The sequence below is a fragment of the Notechis scutatus genome, chromosome 4 (genome assembly GCF_049901735.1).
Source record: "Notechis scutatus isolate UNSWTSFEM ecotype Mainland chromosome 4, rNotScu1.2, whole genome shotgun sequence".
Classification (NCBI taxonomy): domain Eukaryota; kingdom Metazoa; phylum Chordata; class Lepidosauria; order Squamata; family Elapidae; genus Notechis; species Notechis scutatus.
The window spans coordinates 157,938,708-157,956,940 of NC_142012.1; the positions used below are offsets into that span (position 1 = coordinate 157,938,708).

An 18,233-nucleotide genomic window follows, 5' to 3' on the forward strand; every position below is an offset into this window, starting at 1 on the left:
GGGCTGGCCACGCCCACCCTGGCACCCCGAAGTCAAATGCAACCCTGATGCGGCTCTCAATGAAATTGAGTTTGACACCCCTGCAATATATTCTTATCCTCCTTGACTTAGCTGGTGTCCATTAATCTGATTTAGCTACCAGACTGTCCAGATGTATTACAAGTTTCTCTAGCATATCAAGCATTCCAAAGGTGATCTCCTTTGCAGTAAAGACAACATTTCTGGTTTTTTAGATATTACAGTTCATCATTACTGGGGGGTGGGGGCTGTCTTGGTGACTGTGGGCAGAATGTCCCAAGATGATAATCTTTTTTAAAAAATTGGAAAATTGTTTTACCAAAGAAAAACCATACAATTTTTTTTAAAAAAGTAAAGAGAAGAAATAAATAAAAGACAGAAAGAAAAAAGTATCAGCTTTCGATCTTTACAGCAACTATACATCCATTTATATTTTTTCCTCTCTTTAAGATTGCAACTTGTTTCCATTCTACTTTTTCTAATCCTCAGAACCATAAATTACAAGTTCGTTTTTCCCCATTTTTAGCAAAAACTCCATAAAAGGGTTTCCAATCACTAACAGGCCTGTTCTAAGCCATGATTGAACTGGAAAAGAGGACTTTAACCAACATCTTCCTCCTTTAACTTCTGGTTAGGTGTACCAGCCATGGACTATATAAATCTAGAAAATCATTAAATAATATCATGGTATTATGGTATAGATTTCTATGTTTTCTTTCTGTCTAGTGGTGGTCTGGCTGTTTGCAGTCCAATTCCTGTGGTCTTATTCATGTGAGGTCATGACAAACACAGGGGCACTCTGAATCTTTGGAGCAGATCTAAAGAGGGTGCAAGAAATCACAAATTAACTTGTGATTTATGGGTTTGAGGATTAGAAAAGGTAAAATATGGAAAGGAGGACAAAACCTTAGAGAGGATAAAACATAAACACATTTACAGCTGCTGTAATGATCAGAAGCTGACATATTATGTCATTCTTTCTTTTCTGTCTCTTTTATTTCTTATTTACTGATTATTTCTCTTTACTTTCCTTTTTTTAAAAAAGTTGTATGGTTTTTATTCATACATGATCATAAATTTGAATATATATTCTGAGTGAATTCTTTGCAGTGCACTGGAATTGCTTTTCCTCCTCCTCCTTTGAGTAATGAATGCCAGCTAGAAAATAACCAAGCTTCGATAGCACCAAATACCCCTCAAAGCATTATAAGGTTGAAACTAGTTTTCCAACTGCAGTACCAAAGAGCTGTTTCAAATGCAGATTGCTTCTGGTAAGGTTGGAACTGCCTGTTTCAAAGATAAGGCAGCCATTTTGAATGTAAAACATTCAGTTGAGTCAGCTTTGCTGCCAACTGAAAATTTTATTTCTTCTTAGAACATCAGATGTTATTGGTTTTATTCAAAAAGAGCCAGACCTTTAAAAGCAGGAAACACCACTGAAATATTATGCTGTATATGAAATCAGCAGGAGAAATACAGGAAGGTTAACTTGATTGTGTGTAGAAAAAAAGTTCTGAAGGAGTTATCTGCAAAATTCATGGAATAATGAAATTATGATCCTGCTAGACTCTGTTGTCTCTTCTCTGGGATAATGACTTCAAAGAGTCTGTTTTAATCCACGTCTTTGGCTAAAAAAGTTATAGAATGCACCATTGATTTAATAACCCATTTGGGGGAAATGGGTGTTAGCGAACTTCTGTTAAACTTGAATGTTGATAATTAATGTAATTACATAATTTTCATCATTAGTGTCAATTTTCATCATTTGCAATACCCAGAGGTCCTAAATTGACACAAAAGATGCTAATTGTATAATTATGCAAAAGATGGAAATAGGGTATGAATTACATCAGTAAGACAAACAACTCAACTTTGGAAAAAAATGAACTTTGTCCTTTACTCCAAACAAATTTGGACAGTCCTCTTCAAAATTTGCTAAATGGGACTCAGTTACATTGAGGTTTTAAGGTATTTTTTTAAAGTAGTCTTTAGTTTGCTTCAGTAAGATTTTATGTTTGGAGGAAAACAGATCATTATTGGGTAATGTTTCAGGATGACAAATCAAAGTTAAATAGTTATTGGTCATAGCAAACATTTCCTTTTCTTCCTTATCAATTTTAACTGCATGGAGTTAAATGGAATTAGTCTTGCTTTCCAGAAATGTGACGATGGTTTGTGGGGGTTGTGATAATGTATTTCACTGGAACATTCAGTACACATATGAGAATTTGTTGATGTAACCTACCACACACACAATGTATATCTCAAATGATCACAATTGGTCATTTTTCATTTGACCATAGTACAGAAGACTCAACTTACTTTATCCATTAGTCCAAACTGAAATTTATTTAGGGTTACCTAGAAAAAATTGGAAGCAAATAGTGAAATGTTTCTACTGATTGTCTGAATTTTTGCTGACCAATATGGTATGTGTAGGATAAAATTTCAAGATATAATGTGCTAACATGGGCTGTTATATAAGTCTTTTAAGTTATCCCAAAGGTGCTTTTCAAAACGCAATTGGACTGTCTTGGTTTTTTCTTTGAAAACAAAGTTCTGACTGAATGGTGGGAAATAGAAGGATTTATATTTAGTCAGAATCCTCAAGTCCTCAATGATTCTCAGAGAGCTAACAATCAACCTTTAGAGAGCTAACGACCAGATGACTGCAAAGAATATAGATCTTTCTATTCTCCACCATTCAGTCTGAACTGAAGAAGCTTCTTGGATGAGAGGCAAAATGTCTTCAAGGAAAAAAAGAAAGAAAGTCCATTTTCTTTGGGACTGAGAATCTCCATAGATATTGGGCAGAGTCAGATTCTTTGAACTTTCCCATGGAAAATAGCTCCATAAAAGAACTTGACTCTGATCAACATAGTTGACATGACTAGAACCACTTATCAGTGGTAACAAATACGATTCTGGTAGGTCAAAATGTGTGATTGCTACAGTCACACCAATCTCAATTGGGAAACCCCACTTGTAACTACAGATATGGAGCATTTTAAAGCATCCGCAATAGAAATTTTGAGTTGAAAGACCTATCCCTAGTTACCATTTGCATACTTCCAAATGAATCTGATGTATATTCCATTTGATTTCATTCCTAGGGCTGATTTACTAGTTTTTCTCACTTCTGAGATATATTGGCTATGCAAAATTATGGTAGAACTGGATGTCCTTTGGAATTTCATCTCTTGGTCACCCTGATTTTCAAACTGAGTTAGGTCACAGTTCAAAGTCTTTCCTTGTCACTTGCAGCTAACTCCTGTGCCCATGGAGGTGTTTGTAACTTGGGTGAGTTTTGCACTATTTAGAATTCTTTGCTTGAACCGTTATTCCTGTTTTGGAAAGGCTTTGTCTGACTGGAAGAAACGATGATTTGTCATTCTTTTAAATTAAAAACAAACAACAAACTTGCAGCTTTTGGTTCAGTTTGTCTTTTTTCCTTTTTTTTGTGACCACCATTTTCAACACCATTTTCAACAGAACTCTCATGGTTACCTCCATCAAAAACTGTGCCTCACTTGTGGAAATTAACTTCAAAATAATAAGGAAGCCATCACCAGTAGCAGAAATAAATGATGCAAATGTCCAGCTAAGCAATGAACTTGAAGCTACAGAGAAAAGTTTATTTTTTTTTAAAACTTATTAAAAATTGCACAATTTTATAGAAATACAGGAAAATAAAACAGGAAGGCATGCTTCCATTACTGTACAAAAATACATTTACTGTGGTGCTCTGCAGGTTTTGTCAGCCATATAAATTAAACATATTTTGATTCCGTACAGTTCCCAAATAAAACCATAAGTTGCATTAATGAGCATAGCAAAAAGAAAATCACTTTAAAGATGCGGTAAACTATAGAAATTTATATTTCCTGCTAATAATGCACTAAATATATGAGAGCAAAGTTTTCCTATTGATTGGAGATGAATCTTATTGGCTTAGAAATTAGCCCAATTCAGGTTTATCCTATCGAATGAAAAATGAATGGAACAAATCCTAAGAACGAGGGTTATTCTGCTCATACTCGCATCTTTGTTGTGTAGTCTGGAATAAGCTAATTTCGCTGTAAAATGCAGAAAAGTTGGATAAAAGAACAGCACTCATTAGAGTGAACAGTGACCCTTTCCCCCCAATTCATGTAACAATCCAATAATTGCAAGTTTGATGCTTACACAAATTAACTTATATATCATGATGTAAATGAGGGCAGATTCTTCAGACTTTCTTCTTATCGATTGTAGTTCAAAAGAAAATGCCAGGTAAATGACCTTAAATTTCAAACATTGCACAGCAAAAGCAGCACAAGATTCTCCTGTAAAATCATATGCTTGAGTTTCATCTAGACCTTATACTTGAGTTATCAAATATATATGTATATTTATAAATATATCCTCTAAATGTACAGCGGGTAGCATATATTAAAAGCTGCAAACTTAAAAGGCAGTCTTCATATTGTCTAGAAGTTCTAGAAATGATGCCGGCAGAGGAATAGAAAACAGAAATACCGAGGTCTCACAAACGTGTGAATCTTTGACTTGTCTGCAGAACTATAAGACCTGAGGCTGAGTCACACACCTGATGGTTTCACTCTAGGGCGGTGCTTCTCAACCATGACAACTTGAAAAGGTGTGGACTTTAGCTCCTAGAATTCCCCAGCCAGTTTTGCTGGCTGGAGTTGAAATCCACACCTGTTCAAAAGTTGAGATACACTGCTGTAGTGCTTTGTGAGTCTATCACCTGTAGCTAAGTGTATGCATTGCCTTGATTTGGAGGGCAGATTTTGTTTGAGTAGATCTAAAAGTTATTTGTAAGATTGATTCTGTGATGACTTCCCAGTCATGGTCATGGTCATGGTCTAATACTAAGGGGATGAGTGTTTATAGATCTTTCTTTCTTTCTTTCTTTCTTTCTTTCTTTCTTTCTTTCTTTCTTTCTTTCTTTCTTTCTTTCTTTCTTTCTTTCCTTCCTTCTTTCCTTCCTTCCTTCCTTCCTTCCTTCCTTCCTTCCTTCCTTCCTTCCTTCCTTCCTTCCTTTCTTTCTTTCTTTCTTTCTTTCTTTCTTTCTTTCTTTCTTTCTTTCTTTCTTTCTTTCTTTCTTTTTTACCATAGTTGATATGAAGATTGGAAGGGACAGTGAAAAGTGTCCTGTCAGCCTTCAAGATCTTCTACTATTGCTTTGCATCTTTTGGCTGCCATAAGTAATGGGGGGAGGAGTGGGGATATTGTCTAGGAAGAGAGCTGGCGGTGTTACATTCTTGTGTTGTGTAAATGAGGAGGTGTGGGGGGAGTATAAATTCCTGCTTTTAGGTTTCTATTTCTCGCTTAGCTTTCTTTTCTCTGCGCAGCTGCAAACCTTTATCAAAATATGCCAAGGTCAACGGACAGAGGCCTCATCACCACCTGAAGATGCCCACATGATCATATTCAGAACTTTTAATTGGAAGAATCTTTTGAACTTTGGGGGGTGGGAACAATTCCATCACTTTGTATATGTGATCTGCGCGCCTAATTTCTCAGATTCAGAATCCTACTGGTGTTACCACTTCATTTTTCAGTAAAAGAATTCTTTCCTCTAATTTATGGAGTCTAAGTATTTCTTTCTTGGATTTTGAATGGAGCACCGACTGACATGTCCTGAAATGCAACTATACATCACTGTAGTGACCTCATCTCTCGCTCTTACCTATACATTACAGACGTGCACCCCACAAATATTACACTCATGTGCTCCTTCTTTCAATGCCTATAGAGATTCTCAGTCATTCAGGTCATGGCTGTCCCAAAGGTGCTTTTTCGGGAGGCAACTGGACTTTCCTTTCGTTTTTTTTTCTTTGAAGACATTTCACTTCTCATCCAAGAAGTTTCTTCAGCTCTGACTGAATGCTGTGGAATGGAAGGATTTATATTTCTTGCAGACAACTGGTCATTTGCATTCTTTTAGAGAGTCATTGAGGCCACTTGGAAGTTTGACTGTGTCCTTGGGGGTCACCTGAGTAGTGCTAATGGTTCCTGTAGTCTGCATTATTTCCCCCTGGAAATCTGTTCATACTCCCACACCATTTGAACAGTGTTTAGTGTTTTCTAAAAGTTTAGACTTTTAGCTATGCAATTTGGGATGAATACCCTTCAAATCATGTGGGAGTATGAACGGATTTCTAGGGAGAAAAAAGCAGATTATAGGAATCATTAGCACTACTCAGATGACCCTGAGGACACAGACAAACCTCCAAGTGGCCTCAATGACCCTCTAAAAGGATGCAAATGACCAGCTGTCTGCAAGGAGTATAAATCCTTCCATTCTCCCCCATCCAGTCAGAACTGAAGAAGCTTCTTGGATGAAAAGCAAAATATCTAAGAAGAAAAAATAAGAAAGTCCAGTTGCCTCCTGAAAAAGCACCTTTGGGACTTTTTTCACTGAAGTTTCACACTTCAAATGAACAACATCCACACATAAGAGATTGTCCTGCCTGTAGAGCAATCTTTTCCAACCTCAGATGCCTTTCAGAGTTGCTAGAATTAATTCCCATCATCCCTAAGGAATATGGCCAGTGAACCTGCTAGCTACAGATGCTGGGATTTTAGGAGTGACTAGATTATGGAAGTTGCTACATCGTACGTTTTGCTCTCTCTAGTTTTCTTTGTGAATCAACAAACCTCTTTTCATCTTTGAAGAGAGGAGAACTTTGGCTTTCTAGAAATCATCAATCCCAATGGTTCTCAGGCCACGGGAGCAGTGATTGGGATTCAGCCAGTTCGCACCACTTCGGGGTAACCAGTTATTAACTTTCTGAGCAGTTTGGCAAACTGGTTGTTGGAAGAAATTATTAGGGTGGAGAACCAGTTGTTAAATTATTTGAATCCCACCACTGCCGGGAGGCCACAATGTCACAGGGGGTCTGCAAAGCTTTGAAAGAAAAAGCTATGATTTAAATCTTGAGTTAAGTCTCGGAAGTCCACAAAAGGCATTTAAAAGTGTTAGAAAAGGTTGAGAACCACTGATCTACCTAAAAACTTCAAGATGAATTTCAACTACAGAGTAGCTGATTGAGCCAATTTCCGGGATATAAAAATAGAGATCAAATTAAGGTCTGCTTCATTACATCTGTTATATGACATGAATATATTTGGGTTATTCTACCTGCGTAAGCCAGAGGTCCCCAAACTTGGCAACTTTAAGACTTGTGGACTTCAACTCCCAGAATTCTCCAGCCAGCATCTACCATCCACAAGTCTTAAAGTTGCCAAGTTTGGAGACCTCTGGCGTAAGCTATTGGTATTTCTCTCATTACTGAGAACGTGGTGATTGTTACATTATCATCTTAATGCTTCTCATCCTCCCATGGCTGCTAAAAACCTCATGTTTTAATGATACATCTTCCATGTCAGGAAAGATGGATGTTCAGGAAGCCTTCGACTTAACAGTTGGTTTAGTGACTGTTCACACTTACAACAGCACTAAACAAAGTGACTTATGACCAGTTTTTTTACATTTCCCACCATTTTTCACACTTATGACCACACCACAGTGATGTGAACAACATTCAGACACTTGGCAACTGATCCATATTTATGATGGATGCAGTGTCCCAGGGTCATATAATCAACTTTTGTGACCTTCTGAGAAGCAAAGTCAACAGGGAGGCCAGATTCACTTAGCAACTAAGCTACCAACTTAACCCCTGCAGTGATTCACTTAACAACTGTGGCACGAAAGGTGGTAAAATGGGACCAAACTCAGAGAATAGCAACAGCAATAGCACTTAGACTTATATACCACTTCACAGTGCCTTACATCCCTCTCTAAGCAGTTTACAGAGTCAGCATATTGCCCCCAACAATTTGGGTCCTAATTTTACCCACCTCAGAAGGATGGAAGGCTGAGTCAACCTTGAGCCTGGTGGGATTTGAACTGCCAAATTGTAGGTAGCTGGCTGCAGAAGTAGCTGGCAGTACTGCACTCTAACCACTGTGCCACAGAGGCTCCTAGCAGTTCTAAGACATTTTGAGACTGGAGGTTTTAAAAAAAAATCTTGCAAGCATTGCAATTGTACACTTTTGTTAAATATGGCTATATGCAGTGTACTGATACCTGAGAGTCTATATATTTGTTTAAAAAAATTATCTCTTTCGCACAAACTTTTACCTCTATAAGAGCAGACACCCCCTCTCTCACATACACTGCTCAAAAAAATAAAGGGAACATTTAAACAACATAATGTAACTCCAAGTCAATCACACTTCTGTGAAATCAAACTGTCCACTTAGGTAGCAACACTGATTGACCATCAATTTCACATGCTGTTGTATAAATGGAATAGACAACAGGTAGAAAGCATAGACAGTTAGCAAGACATCCCCAATAAAGGAGTGGTTCTGCAGGTGGTGACCACAGACCGCTTCTCAGTTCCTATACTTTCTGGCTGATGGTTTGATCACTTTTGAATGCTGGCGGTGCTTTCACTCTCGTGGTAGCATGAGAAGGAGTCTACAACCCACACAAGTGGCTCAGGTAGTGCAGCTCATCCAGGATGGTACATCAATGCGAGCTGTGGCAAGAAGGTTTGCTGTGTCTGTCAGCATAGTGTTCAGAGCATGGAGGCGCTACCAGGAGACAGGCCAGTACATTAGGAGACGTGGAGGAGGCTGTAGGAGGGCAACAACCCAGCATCAGGACCGCTACCTCCACCTTTGTGCAAGGAGGGACAGGAGGAGCACCGCCAGAGCCGTGCAAAATGACCTCCAGTGGGCCACAAATGTGTTGTCAGCACATTCAACTATGTAATGAACAAAGCATTTAATAAGAATATTTCATTCATTCAGATCTAGGATGTCTTATTTTTGTGTTCCCTTTATTTTTTTGAGCAGTGTACATACATGCACATATATACAAGCGCACACACAAATATATAATAAGGGAAAAGAAGAATGGTAACGAGATGGTATATTTGCTAACTGAAGTGGATATAGCTATATATTTAGATAAAAATAGAAATGCCAGGGGACTGTAAAATATGATTTAATTTAACAGGAGGGTGTGGGGGCAAAGCAGTGGTGGTATGCTACTGGTTCAGACTGGTTCAGCTGAACCGGTAGTAAAAAAAAGCCGATGATCAGCTGAGAGGAGGGGGAAAAAAATCCTCAGACGATCAGCCGAGAGGAAAAAGAAAAGTGCAGGATTGGCTCTCCGATCCGCCCCTGCGTTTTCCTCTTCTTTATTCTCTCAGCTGATTGGCGCTACAGGTCTCAGCTGGTATGGGGAAAGCTGCGCGCCAGCATTAGGCAAAGCATGCCCACCAAGCCATGTCCCCTGAACCAGTGGTAAAACGATTTGAATCCCATCACTGGGCAAAGGGAACCCATAAGACCAAAATGACTCTTAAAGGGGAAGTGTGATTTTTATGCTTCCCTAATAATATTGGATGCATGTATAAAATGGCCGGTGTTTTTTTTTTGTTAAATGGAAGTATGCATGCATAAAATGGAGGAGAGATTGTTGTCTGTTAGAGCCAACATCCACTCGACTGAAGAAGTCCAATACTGTACCTGCAAGGAGACAGCCGGGAACACTTAAAAATAAATGGAATTAAAATTTTAAAAGGCTGTGTTTTAAAGGGTCTGCCCAAACAATGGGAAAGAGGGTCAGGTAGCCGCAGGTACCACTTTGAAGATGCTGGGTTGAATTCCTAACCCTAACCCTAACCCTGAGCCATTTCACTGATGCTGTTGCACTACTCATGAGCAGCAGGGAAAGCACCCTGCTAGACTCTTGTGGAAAGAGAGGTAAGAGAACAGAATAACCTTGACACAAGGTTGACCATTTTGGTGGCAGCCCTGAGTGTCGCATGTCATGCTACCACAATTCAGCCACTGACAAGGTTCAGCAAGTCTCAATCAGTGGTGGGATTCTACCGGTTCATCCCCGTTTGGCTGAACTGGTAGCAAAAAATGCTACCGTCCGGCCGAACCGGTAGTAAAAGAACAGCTACCGGTTCAGCTGAATCGGTATTTCTTTTCTTTTTTCCTCCCAACTATCAGCTGTTTTGATGATCAGCTGTGCCGGGATCCCCCTCACTGTCTTACTGCTTCGCCCAGGAGGCTTCCCTGAGGCCTAGGAGGCAAAAAGGCATGTGTGTGTTTGTGAGGTGTTCTCCGTGGGGCCCCCACGCTCCATTTTTTGCCTTCCTGGGCCTCAGGAAGCCTCCTGGGAGCAAAAATGCCCCCCCCTGGAAGCTTCCCTGTGATCCAGGAGGCAAAAAAAAAAGGAGTGGGCGGGGGATGTGCTGCAAAAAAAAAAAAGAAGCCACGCCCATCCAGTCACATGGCCACTCCCACCTAGCCCCTCCCACCTAGTGACGCCCACAGAACCAGTAGTAAAAGTATTTGCATCCCAACCCGTGGTCTCAATGCAATCCATAGTCAGTCCCAATCGAACATTTTTAAAAGAGGTGCACTCACATGAAATATTCGGTCACCGAGGCAGCCATCTCATCAAAGATACTTTTCTAGGCCTGCCTCCTCCCTCGCTTAAGGTATCATTCATCCCATTACACTGACATTCCAGTCTCCTGTGAAACAGCATAATGGAGTGATTTCAGTCCTGCTAATGAACTGTTGCATCTCGCCTCTTAGAGAGCCATCCGGGAGGCAGGAGAGGTTTTTTGCTCACTCGCCATAAAAATAAATGGCACTTTCCAATAGATATGCACTGGTAGCTTTATTATAACCTCAGTGAAGACGGTGGGGCGGTGTTGAGGGAAACGGCAAGATGGATTGCAGCATTTACATCTAAATGTGATTGCGTCTGCTAAGGTCCCTCGTTATTAGAACTGAATAGCCTGCCTTTGTGGGCATGTGCTGAAAATATATTTGATTTCAGGCTGATGGGAAGCCTTACAAATCCATCCATGTTCAGAAATAAGAGCGGATAGTTGTAAGAGTTAACGAAAGGGATCCCAAATATTTGCTTTCATCTGAAGTTACAGGTAATATGCCGTAGGCAGGGATGGAATTCTACCAATTCAGACTGGTTTGGGCGAACCGGTAGTTCCAGTGATCATTTGGCCCCGCCCACCTGCCCCTGCTCTTTCCTGTGCTGTATTTCCTTGTTTTAGAGCACAGCTGATTCACGCAGCAGAGCCATTTTGCTGTGCCTCAGCTGTTTTACTCACCGGGGCTGCAGTAGAAGATAAGCATTAGAGCTGAAAATTGGCTTTTTAAAATGATGTGCATGCGTGCAAAGTGCATGATCACCAAACTGGTTGTTACACCAGTTGAATCGCACCACTGGCTGTATGTATGTATGTATGTATGTATGTATGTATGTATGTATGTGTGTATGTTTGTATGTATGTATGATGTATGTAATCTGATATCCTATGGTGGATGGAAGTCCAAAATTGCAGCAGCAAGGGGCTCTTTCATGGAAAGCAAAGACAGTGGAGCAAAGAATGTCTGGTAGGCAGGAAGAGGGTGAAGGTGGAGCCTCCCTAGCAGTTTACAGAGTATGTAACAAAATTGGAAGAGACCTTGGTGGTCTTATAGCCCAGCCCCCTGTTCAAACAAGAGATCCCATTGCATTTCAGACAAATGGCTGTCCGATCTCTTTTTAAAAAACCTCCAGTGATGGAGCACCCACAACTTCTAAAGGCAAGCCGTTCCATTAATTAATTGTTCTGTAAGTAAACTTCTTATTTCTAAATTGGTTCACTCCTTGATTAGTATCCATCCATTGTTTCTTGTTCTGCCTTTAGGTACTTTGGAGAATAGGTTGACTCCCTCTTCTCTGTGACAGCCCCTTAGATACCTAATAGTTATGCAGAGAGTTCCTTTAGTCTGGCAAGATTTCTGTCTATTGGTGAACAGCAATAAAGAAACTCCTCAGAAGCAACTCCACGTGTGTTCTTGGTTCCTATTATTTAAGTTTCCAGACTCAATCCATTACAGGTAGTCCTCAACTTACAACACTTCATGTAAAAGTTACAACTGGAAAAAGTGACTTATGACCATTTTTCACACTTACAACCATTGCAGCGTCCCCATGGTCATGTGATAAAAATTCAGATGCTTGGCAACCGGTTCGTATTTATGACTGTGGTGGTGTAGTGGTCAGAATGCAGTACTGCAGGCTACTTCTGCTGACTGCCAGTAGCCTGCAATTTGGCTGTTCAAATCTCACCAGGCTGAAAGTTGACTCAGCCTTCCGTCCTTCTGAGGTGGGTCAAATGAGGACCCAGATTGTGGGGGAAAATATGCCCACTCTGTAAACCGCTTAGAGAGGGCTATAAAAGCACTGTGAGGCGGTATATAAGTCTAAGTGCTATTGCTATGACCATTGCAGTGGCCCATGACCCACTTTTGTGACCATCTGACAAGCAAAGCCAACGGGGAAGCCAGATTCAGATAACAGCCATGTTAATAGCTTAACAATTGCAAGAATTCACTTAACAACAGTGGCAAGAAAAGTCGTAAAAAGAGGGAAAAACTCAAGAAATGTTCACTTGCCAACATAAATTTTAGGCTCAATTGTGGTGATAAGTCGAGGAATAGACTAGTACTAATAGTAGTAATACCACTCTATAAAGCCTTAGTAAGATCACACCTAGAGTACTGCATCCAGTTTTGGTCACCGTATTATAAAAAAGATGTTGAGACTCTAGAAAAAGTGCAGAGAAGAGCAACCAGGATGATTAGGGGACTGGAGACTAAAATATATGAAGAACGGTTACAGGAACTGGGCATGGCTAGTCTAGTGAAGAGAAGGACCAGGGGAGACATTATAGCGGTCTTCCAATATTTGAAGGGCTGCCACAGAGACGAGGAAGGGGTCAACCTATGTTCTAAAGTACCTGTAGGCCGGACAAGGAATAATGGATGGAAACTGAACAAGGAGAGATTTAACCTGGAAATAAGGAGAAACTTTCTCACACTGAGAACGATCAACCAGTGGAACAGCTTGCCCTCGGAAGTTGTGGGAGCGCCATCACTTGAGACCTTCAAGAAGAGATTGGACTGCCATTTGTCAGAAATGATGTAGGGTTTCCTGCTTGGGCAGGGTGTGTGTGGACTAGATGACCTACAAAGTCCCTTCCAACTCTGATTATCTGTTATCTGAATACCTATATTTGTTATAACTATTGCCTTCACCCCAAGGATTCCAAGCCCTGCTGTCTCTTTGTTGTTTGGGAAAGAGCCCATCCCTCCTGCAAGTCCAGGCTACATTCCACCACATTCCAGCCTCTGAGTATTGTTGTTGAGCACTGACAGCATTTTGAACCCCACAAAGCCTGTACAGTGAACACGGAAGTGGAAACCCCCTTTTGGAAGAGCCCAATCACTCTTTCTCCATCTGGAATATGCAGGGAAATCCCACCAATGGTACTCTTCCATCAACATGCGACCCTTTCTCTATGAATTAAGGGGATTTTTTTTCTTTTCATGAGGCACTTTATTGTCTTGAGGTACCCGGAGCCAATAGATCCCAAGGCTCCTGCATTTGTGTTTAAGGGAAGCTCAATTTGCTTCTTTCCTAGTGGGCTTGAGGAGCGGCGGTATTTTTAACCGCCCTTTGGCAATGACCAAAAGATTTGGCCACCTTTCTCTCAAGGATGGAAAGTAGTTTTGCATTCCATCTGCAACTTTTTATTATAGCAATAGAAAAGTGGGGGCTGGAGTGGGAGCTGCTTTGTTTGCCAAAGCAGGAGAGACCCCCCCATATGCACATTTTTCTTGAGATAAGGGAAGGAACAGTTGTACCTTCTCTCCTTGCCAATATTTGCCATCCATATTATCTCAATGCTCCACTGTAATTGTGTAACTTCTATTTGCTTTTTAAAAGGCTGCCTTCTTCTTGTGCTTTCCCAAACTTGGCAACTTGAAGGAATGTGGACTTCCACTGCCAGAATTCCCTAGCCACTCATGCTGGCGGGGGAATTCTGGGAGTTGAAGTCCACACCCCTTTAAAGCTAGGAAATCTTGGTTTAGGCCAGGGGTGTCAAACTCGATTTCATTGAGGGCCGCATCAGGGTTGTGTTTGACCTCAGGGGTGTGTGGCTGTGGCCAGGGTGGGAGTGGCCAGCATGACGTCACTCGTGTCGGGGGGCGCCTGTGGCGGCCCGAGCACTCTGCCAGCGAAAACAGGCTCCTGAGCTCCATTTTCGGCTGGGACAGCCTCCTGCAACCTTTTGCCAGCAAAAATGGAGATTGGGGGAAGGGGTCCACGTGCAGCCCTCATGAGCTCCATCTTTGCTGGCAGAGGCACTGCGGCAGAGGTGGTATTCAGCACGTTCTGACCAGTTCTGGAGAACCGGTAGCAGAAATTTTGAGTAGTTCGGAATACCACCTCTGATTGGTCCCACCCCCATCTATTGTCTGCCTCCTAAGTCCAAGCTGATCGGCTGGGTCTTCTTTTGTTGCCCTGCACAGGAGAACGGAGCTGGAAAGCAGGTTAGTGGGGTGGGGAGGGAATGGGATTTTACAGTAACCTTCTCCTGGAGTGGAGAGGGAATGGGGATTTTGTAGTAACCTTCCCCCTGGAGTGGGGTCGGAATGGAGATTTTGCAGTATCCTTCCCCTGCCACACCCACTAAACCACGCCCACCAAGCCACGCCCACAGAACCGGTAGTAAATCTTTTTTAATTCCACCACTGTCCTGCGGGGTGGTCCTTCTCTATTTCCAGGGCAGCCGTGAGGGCCAGATCTAAGCACCCCATGGGCCAGATCCAGCCCCCGGGCCTTGTGTTTGACACCCCTGGTTTAGGCCAATGCAACTACGTCCACATTCTTTGAGGAGATGAAAGCAGGGCATATTGTCTTCCTTTAAAAGAAAAACAAGAAAGCTAGATTAAAGTGCAAGTTTTATCAATTCTAAGTTGTGTGAGCTCTGCTCAAAACAAGGCTCAGCAGATACAATGGCCTGATACCTGCTGAGATGTAATGCAGCCAGCTGCTAAAAATTCCTGTTTGCTTTCCACCATAGCTGTGGCCAACAGCGTTGGTCTGTTCATTGAAGGAAGCACATTACAGTTGCCTAGCAACTGCATAAAACCCTCCCTGACCACTTTGGGGATGGGAGCCATCTTGAACTGATGCCAATTACAGGTAGTCCTTGACTTACAATAGTTCGTTTAATGACCGTTCAAAGTTACAGTGGCACTGAAAAAATGTGACTTATGACCAATTTCCACAGTTACAACCTTGGTAGCATGATCATGTGATCAAAATTCGGATGCTTGGCAACTGGTTCATACTTAGGACTATTCCTGTGTCCCAAGATCATGTGGATCCCCTTTTGACAAGCAAGCTCAATGGGAAAGCCAGATTCGCTTCACAGTCGGGTTTCTAACTTACCAACTGCACCAAGTCACTTAACAACGGTGGTAAGAAAGGTCGTAAAATGGGGCACTTAACAAATGTCTCACTTAACAACAGGAATTTTGGGCTCAATTGTGGTCATAAGTCAAGGATTACCTGTACATTCTGGCATTCTTAAGTAACAAGTGACACCCAGCCCAATATTTCAGTGCATTTCAGAAACACCTAAAATGGATGGTTGAAAGCTAATATTCTGAAACAAGCTCACTGTCGAATGTCACAGAGAGACAAAAGGGGCAGAGTGCACCCAGATACCTTTCTAAGGTGCCCAGTTAGGTCCAGCCCTACTCATACGTACCCCGACATCTAGTGCAAATAGCAGTTTACAATTGCATGACACGCAGCCCTGATAGATATGATTTGACATGCACACATTGTTTTGGGAATTGCGTGAAGAACTCTGTTTGACGGGGTAGCAGCTTTCAGAATAAAAATCCGGCTAATATAATTGAAATCCCTAAGTGTCCACCTGTTTAATACAGTTATGGGGAAAACACAGCTATCTAACATGCACATATACTGAAGATCACATCTGTGGAAAATGAACCGTGAGTTACCCATTTTCCCCATGGATGCTCTGGATCAAGGGCAGCAAATCCAGTGGACCAGAAGAAGTCTTTAAGAAAACTTGCCCTTTGCTCCTGGTTGATGTGCTCTTGAGTCTCCGTAGCATGGTAAGGCAACCTTCCTTCCTTTGTACCTTATGGGTGTTGTATAGAACATGCAAGCAAGGTTGTTTCTCAAAGTGCTGTTACGTTATCAAGATAGCTGTTCTTCTTTTAATTCCATCACGAACATCCAAGCCCTGTCAGGTGTGTATTTACAAAATGTTGTGCTTATGAACGTCTTTCCTCCCCCCCTCCCGAAGATCTGATGGCATCTGCAGATCCTTCACGCTGGAAAGAAGTCCAAATCATTTCTGTTGGGGTTGTAAGTCGGGTTGTGAATGTTAAGGAAGTTTTCTCTCAGGGTAGAGCGTTGATATGATTCATTTGGAAGATGTGAGCGAGAAAAACCGAGAGGGATTGTAGTTAAGACTCGATGTTGAACGCTTTTAATAGCACATCCAGGTCACCCACATTAGCAGCCTGAAAGAGTTCTGGCTGGTCCATCATAGACAATGCAATCCGGAGAGCAGCCCAAATATTACCTGATATTACTGGTTGAGACACCTGTTGCTGATTCCGACTCTTGCGTTGCAGATTGAGAGCTGTGAGGAAGTTGCTCACCGCCTCTCTACAGGTTAGGAAAAACAACAACAACAGAACATGTACAAAAAGAATCCACCATTTCCACAATATCTAACAACCAAAATTCTCAGGTGACCCTGAGGACTCAGATAAACCCCCAAGTGGTTCAATGACCCTCTAAAAGGATGCAAATGACCAGCTGTTTGCAAGGAATATAAATCCTTCCATTCCCCACTATCCTGTCAGAGCTGAAGAAGCTTCTTGGATGAGAAGTGAAATGTCTTCAAAGAAAAACAAGAAAGTCCAGTTGTCTCCTGAAAAAGCACCTCTGGGACAACCATGACCTGGATGACTGAGAATCTCTACAGACTTTTAGTTATATAATTTGGGATTAATACCCTTTGAAATGGCGTGGGAGTAGGAACGGATTTCCAGAGGGGGGAAAATTGCAGACTATAGGAACCAAGAGCACTACTCAGGTGATCCTAAGGACACAGATAAACCTGCAAGTGCTTCAATGACCTTCTAAAAGGATGCAAATGACCAGCTGTCTGCAAGGAGTAGAAATCCTTCCATTCCCCACCATCCAGTCAGAGCTGAAGATGCTTCTTGGAAGAGAAGAGGTCTTCAAAGAAAAACCAGAAAGTCCAGTTGCCTCTTGAAAAAGCACCTTTGGGACAACCATGACCTGGATGACTGAGAATCTCTACAAGCCAAAATTCATATGAACCTACTCACCTATATGCGCCTAGGTTGATGCAGCTGATTCCTAAATTGTATCTAGATCTGATAAAGCCAGGTTGAATCTCTAATGCTCGAGTGTAGGCTTCTACTGCTTCTTCGCTTCGATCACCATTTGCTAAGGTTGCACCTAGACGGTTCCACAATGAATAATCCTGACAAGACAACAACAATTTAGGTATAATCCTTGTGCAGACCATTTTGATCTCTTCTTTTTTTGCTCATTCTGTTCAAATGATATGTATGATATGGGTAAAAGTGTCTTCTCCTTTCACTAGGATGGCATGCAACTCAAGATAACTTTCTGAGATTGTCTGAAATGGTATAGGGCAGTGGTGGCTAAACTTTTTGGGCTCCTGTGCATGTGCTTGCACGCTCGCACTCACGTGCCAGCACCCAGAAGGCAATGCGCCCCCCCCCCCCACACCCCCTACACATGAGTACGCAATCACCCACCCACCCACTCCCTGCCACCCACTTACCTGCACTGTGCCTCACAGCTGATTTTCGTCTGGTTTGAGGCCTTTTTCAGCCTCCCAAAGGCTTGAGGAAGGCTTCTGCAAGCTTTGCAGGCTGAAAACTAGCCCCGTTTTTGTCACTTCCTGTTTTTCCGAAAATACCAGAAGTGATGAAACGGGGCTAGTTTTCGGCCTGCAAAGCTTGCAGAAGCCTTCCTCAAGCCTTTGAGAGGCTGAAAAAGGCCTCAAACTGGCCGAAAATCAGCTGTGAGGCATGTACATGCACAGTGGGGTAAGTTTGCCTGCAGCTCGCGTGCTGACACAAATGGCTCTGAGTGCCACCTGTGGCATGTGTGCCATAGGTTCACCATCACGGGTATAGGGTCTCCTGCTTGAGCAGGGGGCTGGACTAGAAGACCTCCAAGATCCCTTCCAGCTCTGTTC

The 18,233-nt window shown here is 42.0% G+C and overlaps 1 protein-coding gene and 1 long non-coding RNA gene across 3 annotated transcripts in view; both read right to left on the bottom strand.

Annotated features, from left to right (window-relative positions):
* Positions 1 to 1,246: 1,246 nt before the first annotated feature.
* LOC148130975 (uncharacterized) lies at positions 1,247 to 11,343 on the bottom strand. Its single transcript, XR_015749528.1, has 2 exons — positions 5,656 to 11,343; positions 1,247 to 4,916 (listed from the first exon to the last, which is right to left on the bottom strand). It is a non-coding gene; the product is annotated as an uncharacterized LOC148130975 (long non-coding RNA).
* A 4,982-nt stretch (positions 11,344 to 16,325) lies between these two features.
* The window catches only part of PEX5L (peroxisomal biogenesis factor 5 like), a 198,371-nt gene continuing 196,463 nt past the window's right edge, over positions 16,326 to 18,233 (bottom strand). For both annotated transcript variants that reach the window (XM_087965386.1, XM_026667164.2), the window contains 2 exons: positions 17,329 to 17,486; positions 16,326 to 16,636 (listed from right to left, as the gene is read on the bottom strand). In XM_087965386.1, coding sequence (XP_087821512.1) covers positions 16,432 to 16,636; positions 17,329 to 17,486 — 363 coding nt within the window. In that variant the 3' untranslated portion in view covers positions 16,326 to 16,431. The remainder of the gene's footprint in view (positions 16,637 to 17,328; positions 17,487 to 18,233) is intronic.